The sequence below is a fragment of the Poecilia latipinna genome, unplaced genomic scaffold, assembly GCF_001443285.1.
Source record: "Poecilia latipinna isolate Pla-1442-1.1 unplaced genomic scaffold, P_latipinna-1.0 Scaffold1457, whole genome shotgun sequence".
Taxonomy (NCBI): domain Eukaryota; kingdom Metazoa; phylum Chordata; class Actinopteri; order Cyprinodontiformes; family Poeciliidae; genus Poecilia; species Poecilia latipinna.
Window position 1 is genome coordinate 118,193 of NW_015114073.1, and position 6,733 is coordinate 124,925.

Here is a 6,733-nt window from a genome sequence, read left to right on the forward strand (position 1 = left end):
GACTTGTTTTTATCATTTGTTTGCTTACCTTTAAACACTGATTTAAATATTGTAATTTTTAAACTGAGCAGTAATTTTACATCCATGGAAACTCAAATGTAATATTTAAAACTTCAATACATAAAATCAGTTATTTAACAATATGAGATGGTGTTTAATTTATTTTTAACATTGTATTTTTATACATTTATGCTAGGGCTGCCCAAGTCTAGTTTTCCAGAGCTACCATCTGCAACTTTAGATGGTTCCTTCTCTAACACACCTGGACCATTGACTCATAAGCCTCTACAGAACTGAATGGGGGAAGTCAGCCTTTTGTCTGGGGTGTGTTTTAGCAGGGATGCACTCCTGATTTGTACCGTCAATGTGGCCCACTGAGGGTGGCCAATATGCTGAAGTGGCCCTCGGTAAAATTGAGTTTGACACCCCTGCTCTGCAATATATCCCCAGAGGTTTAAGTTATTTTACATGTAAATATGTTACTGGGTTTGAAGACTGGAAATGATGGATGGAAGATTAGAAGATAAAAATCACAGAGGTTTCCAGTATTGATGGCATTAAAAGGCCAGCCTGACTAATCCAGTCTCCATCCGACATACAAAGTCAGGGTCAGGGTCAGAACAGGACCAGATGGACTCCTGACACAAGTATTACAGGAAAAGCATCTGGCTTCCTCATCAAAGGGCAACTGCAGGCTCTGAAAGCCAAGACACAATCTGATGACCTCTCACTGAACTGTTTAAAAGGACAGAGTGACATTTGATGTCAATTAAGCAGAAAACAAGGCAGCCAGCGGCGAAACTGATTAATGTTAGGCGTATGGGATAGGTACTGCTTGGATGTAAGTTCTGAGTCTAACAGGAACACTGCGTCTGATGTGTGCTGCAACATGCAGGAGCATGAACAATGTAGCGTTCTTTCTCCTTCTTCTACCTTTTTCTCTCTTTTTGATGTTCTTGATTACTACCATGCATGCTTTACTTCTGGTCAATGCAAGATTGTAAAAAAACAAAACAAAAAAAACATGAAGTCTATATGTTGTAGGAATTATTCCCTTTCCATATAAAGGGACAGAGGGCTACATGTAACCTTCAGAGCATGTGGAATCAATCATGTATATAGAATTTGGATGATCTTTCTTATACAGCAAATGAAGCCAAGACTGAAAGAGAATTATTTTAATCTGATCGATGCAGCAGCCCTGATCACCTAACGTCATAATTAGCAGATTTGAGGCTGCTGCTGCAACTGTTTGTAACTTATCGGCTTCTATATAAAAGTGTTTTTATGCAGACCCTGAAGGGTCAACAAAATGTAAAAGCTGCCTTTGCAAACTGCAACAATTCAATTAACAGATATTTATTAATCCCAAAGGGAAATGAAATAAGACAAACAAACAAAAACAACAACAAAAACCGTAACAGAACAAAATGTCCCAAGAACAAATAGTAATAGGAGCCACAACAAAACAACAAAAGCCACAACAGACGTCATGCTAGCAAGTTCATCATAACTTCCCTTGTGGCTTTTTGTTATTGGCTTTGCGGCTGATGTATGCGCCAAGACGTGTGTTCAGTAATGTTCTGCATTCACACCAGCTCTGTTTAGGCTGCTTTAAATTAGCTTTAGTTTGTTTGCCTAGAAATCCAGTCCATTCGGGGAGGTGTGAATGTGTGATCAAACCCTGATGTGGATTGAAAAAGTGATCTCTGGACTTCCTAAAAACAGAGGTCTCGGTTTGGTTGAGATGAAATCTGGCACTCCAAAACAGGAAGTGGACCATAGCACAGGGCATTCTGGGTAAATACAACCAAAACAAACATGCGAGTCTAGTGACAGCGGGAGAAATGGCTTGTGCTTTTTTTTTTTTTTACCAAAACCAAAAGAGAAATCCTACAACCATTAAAATATGATGCTACTCCATTTTTTGCTTAAAAATCTTTGAAAAAGAAGTTGCGCTCCATGTAATTTTCAGAGGTTTTTGTGTCGTTTCCTTCAGTGGTTGTTGGTGCAGCGTCATCACAGGTGAGGGGTGGAAGGAACAAGTTTTTCAAAAGGTTTGGTTTGTTTGATATATTGCATTGTGAAAGTGAACTGCAGCATCTGAAAATGTAATAAATGTTGTAACCAATGTTGCGAGTCTATCGGACTATTAGGTGTGAAAACACCCAATAAGCTCCTGTTATATAACAGATGATCCCTTTCACATGCATGGTACTTTGTGGAACATTTGTGCTCATAGTGTAGTGGATTTCATCAATTAATCAAATTTCTGTTTTTCTATACTAAATTATTGAAAAATCTAGATTTTTTTTTACCAATGCGTTTCTTGGGTTTTCAAAGTTCAGGGGCTTTGTTTGACAAGCGAGTTTCACAGCTTCTAATTATTTGGACTTTGAAATCAGGACTTTAAAATAAAAAAAAACATTATTTTGTCATTTCTTTTCTTTTATTAAAATTGGACTTGGTATGAAAACAGTCTGAAATTTTAGCACTAATTTAGGGGTATCATATTGGAAGGGAGCTGAATACAAAAGCACATCTCAAATTTCCATTTTTCCTTTGCTTAATGAAGTGATTTAGCAGTAATGACAGTAAGTGTTATTTTTACCTTATCTAGTTTTGCTTCGATCTCCACAACTTCTGTCTCCACTTCATCAATATTTGCCCTGAAAAGGAAACAGAGACGTGAATCACTCAATGACCAAAAAGCAATGTTTTACCGCACAATTCAAACAAATTCCACGAAGGTCATTCATCTCAAAGGAAAACAGCCGTTTTCCAGTCGGTTTAGTGCTTTCCCACATTCTCAGAGTTCTGCGACACTCCATAAATCTGCCAGTGACAGATCGGGTTTTTGTGGAGCAGCAGCCAGACGTGTTTGAGCTGCACCCGCTGAGAGAGTTGGGGCGAGACGCCGTTCGGGGAGCAGCGCGGATCTGTCAAAACACAGTGACAGACGTGGTCTCCAGACAGCGAGGTGAAACATGTCTACGGCGGTTTCATGACACAAACCACCTAACACACTGCTGAAACCGCCGCCACCACCGAATCCACACCCAGCCGCATCTGGAGCCCCCACCCCAGACCCTGAGAGAGAGAAAGACGTGATTTATGAACACATTCTGCTCCATGATGCAGCCCTTACAAAAACATTGCTGATGTCAGAGTGGGGGGACTAGCAACTGACGTGCAGAGGAACCATATGGATTCACTTTTACAATATTCTGAATAACCTCTGAAATGATGAATCAGGCTAATTGTGATTATTTGCGGTTAATCAATTATTTAAGTAATGGTCAACTAATTTAGTAATCGATTAATTGCTAACAGTACCATACAGATTCAAAGAAAGGCCTTTTGCTGAAGGTAAAACACACAGAAAGCAGTAATTAAGTCAAAACTGGACAGAAAATAAATACATTTGCATTTAAGATGAAAAACTTTTATCTTTGAAGATGTTCAGAACAAGTGGCACCTGGTTCAAATTCTGTACTTTTTACTGTCCAGTTATTAATGGGTTAATCCAAGAAATTATCAACAGATCAGCCCTGCACCGTACTGATAGTAAGTGAAAGCAGAAAGAACTCAATACTTTCTATCTTTTTGCTGCAAATGATCAAACATGCCTTGTTATTGCCTCCTAAGCAATAAAATTTTTATTTTCTTCTTAAAAAAGGAATTGAATTATTTACTGAATCTTTTAATGTATTTCCAATATTGTATAAAAGAGTCTTAAATGAAAAATATGCAGAATGTGACCGTTTTAAAAATCTGATTAATAGTCAATAACTGAAATAATTGTTAGTTCCAGTCTCATTCTAAATACACCTGTCTTTGCGTTCATTCTTATCTTTCCATTTTTAGCACCAACTTTAAGACTAAAGTGATGGTCAGCTGGTCGGGCGGGCTGAATATGCAATCAGGACAGTAATCTGCTGACAACTGCATAAATGTTTATGGAGCTCAACAGAGAAATAACGAGTCCCTTTCTCATGACAATCAAACTTGAAGTATAAATATCTTTTACCTATTATCTCCCCTGGTTTGGTCACCATGGAGATCAAGATTGGTCTTATTCAGATGGCTGGAAATATATTTTTGTTTATCGTTTTAGAATTTTAAAGCTGTGAAGATGTACATTTACATCGGTTTTACAAATGAGGAAATACCTAAACTTTTAGTACATCAGCATCAAATTATCATCAGTACCAATAGATTGAAACCATTGCATAATCTACCATCTATTTCGAAGAAAGAACCACACGGACTTAATGAGTCATGTCAGATCTTGATTTCTCTATCGGAGATTTCTTTTCTAATTTAAACAACTTTTTTTCTCGTAGTTTTACAAATTTCGCCTGGCAATATTACATCTTTATTCTGCTATATTTTCGTGATTAAAAAAAACAAAAACCAAACAATTCTCTAAGTCTGGCCTTGTACTTTGCCTCCTTTTGAGCCACCATTGTTTGGAAGTGGCCGGCTTAAATTCTTCAGGGCATTAATAATTCGCACAAATATACTGAACTAATTCCTGATGAACTGATTCAAGACAGCAGAAATTCTTCCAAAACCTTCATCTGGAACGAAAAGGGTGACTATTTCTGCCAGCTCCTTCAGCTGCACTCCATCACACACTTGACTTCATTTGATCCTGAGGTTATGCTGCAAATTGTGCAGCAGCCTCCTGATGATAGCATTTGTGGCGTATTTCGGCCACGGCTGGCACCAGACATAACTTGGCCCTCATCTCTTCCCTCTCCGGGTGGATTAGCCCGCGCTGGCCGGCTCAAGGGACAAAGGCTGGCACGTGTTGTCCACCCCCACAGCTTCCAGCGCCCTCCATCTCCCTTTACACGAACCGAGAGAGAGGAAGGAGGAATCGTCCAGAGAGGAAATACATGTCAAAAGTCGTAACTCAAAAAGACTGGAGATATGCATTACTTAAATAACCAATCCCATATTATTCCACATGTGGACGGTTGTTATTATAAACTAGACTGATCTCCCACTGAACAGCTTTGAACCAACCACAGCTTGGGGTACGGTCACAGTGTGTAAAGCCGTTTTCACTGCTGAAGCAATTTTTTTTGTCAAGCTACTCCTTTTATGTGATAATAGAGAGCTTAGCAGCCACTGGCTTTTCTTTGGACCCGTTGTCCTCATGCCTCTCAGCTGCTGCCAGCTGATTCTGAAATGTCAGATTTTATTTTCCAAAAGTCAACAGTGGCTTTCAGAAGCTTTGCTATTTTCAGATGATCAGCGGTTTATCAGAGGCAGCTTAATATTGCCTGTCCGTAGCCACATCATCTAATAGTTGAAGTTCAATTATGCATGAAAAACTCCTGTATTTAATCAAAAGGCATATTATTTTCAGATATAGTAGATATTTCTAAGAAGGGTTTTGAGAACCTTTTCACTTCATCTCAAGATTTCTACTCAAAAGGGTTCTTAAAGTCACAAGAGGTTGTTTTTGCTTTTGTCAGACAGACGCCTAAAAGCATGGACATCTGCCAATTCGTGGAGTCACAAAGTTTTCTTTGGAATGTAACCCAAATCACTCACAGCAAATTAGTCAATTTGCTCCTTTCTTTGGAACGTACAGCTGTGTTCAAAAGAATAGGTAGCTTGGGAAGTTGAACTACCTAGGTGCAATGCTAGTTGACGCTATTAGCTAGTATTTGCAAAGCAGACTTGTCTGGATTTCATATTATTTGAACTTTTTTTCTTAGAATTATGACTTTAATCTCAGATTTTTGACTTCTTCAGAAGATTGAAGTAAAAATTCTGAAAAAAAAATCAAAGATCTTAAAGTCCAAATTCTCCTTTTTTAAGTGGCTCTAATCCTCTTCATACTTTTCTCTTTTACAAGACAATCCGAATTTCAAGATTATCATTTTATATTGTAAAAGAAAAAGACTGTGAACAGCATTCGTTTTTCCAGTAGTGGCGAACAAGGCTCCCACCTGTTAGCTGCCGGGGCTTTCAGTGGACGACACTCGGTTTAGCCGGAGTGGTGTGGCAGATGTGTGCTCTCTGACTCACAGGACAGCTGCTGCCCTCAGGCTGTGTCCTCTGTCTCACTGCACACGCCTCCCATAATGGATGCACATGCTGCCCTGGGCCCGTAGCTATGGCAACCGTCTCCTAAGTGGGACGGAGATCTCCCAGCCGTGCAAGCGAGCTGACCCCCGTTCACACAAACTGCACAGGCAACGACACGACGAGCCACAGGGCTCCTGTGGCAGGCGGCTAGTTAAACCCTGTTACACTGCTGTACATCCTCCTGTGTTTCACACATCTACTCCTGCACACCCTGTCCTTAATGGATGATTAGGACTTAATAGATGGCATTAAAAGCAGAAGTGGCCAAACAAGCCTGCATGCGTGAAAGCAGTGAAGTTAGGCAGCGCTTTAACAGCATAATAAAAATAGATTATGCTGAGCAAGCAGCAGCTCTGGTGGTTCTTGCTGGCGACATGCTGACTGGGAATCCAAAGAAAAGCCTGCAGTGCTCAAATCTTCTGATCTGCAATACCTTAAATAAATAACAGGAGCATTTCTCTGCATCAACCAGCAGAAAATGCAGATATTGGAGTAGAATCAGAAAGAACTGTTTTTAAAAAGAAGCCAATACCCTAAAGCACATGTGTCAAACTCAAGGCCCGCGGGCCAAATGTGGCCCGCCATGTCATTTTATGTGGCCCGCCCCAGCATTTTATAGGCCGAT

The 6,733-nt window shown here is 39.8% G+C and overlaps 1 protein-coding gene across 1 annotated transcript in view; it reads right to left on the reverse strand.

The window, feature by feature from the left end:
• Positions 1 to 6,733, reverse strand: part of LOC106962766 (arf-GAP with coiled-coil, ANK repeat and PH domain-containing protein 3-like) — a 78,578-nt gene that overhangs the window by 39,982 nt on the left and 31,863 nt on the right. The window contains exon 2 of the mRNA XM_015057380.1: positions 2,612 to 2,669. Coding sequence (XP_014912866.1) covers positions 2,612 to 2,669 — 58 coding nt within the window. The remainder of the gene's footprint in view (positions 1 to 2,611; positions 2,670 to 6,733) is intronic.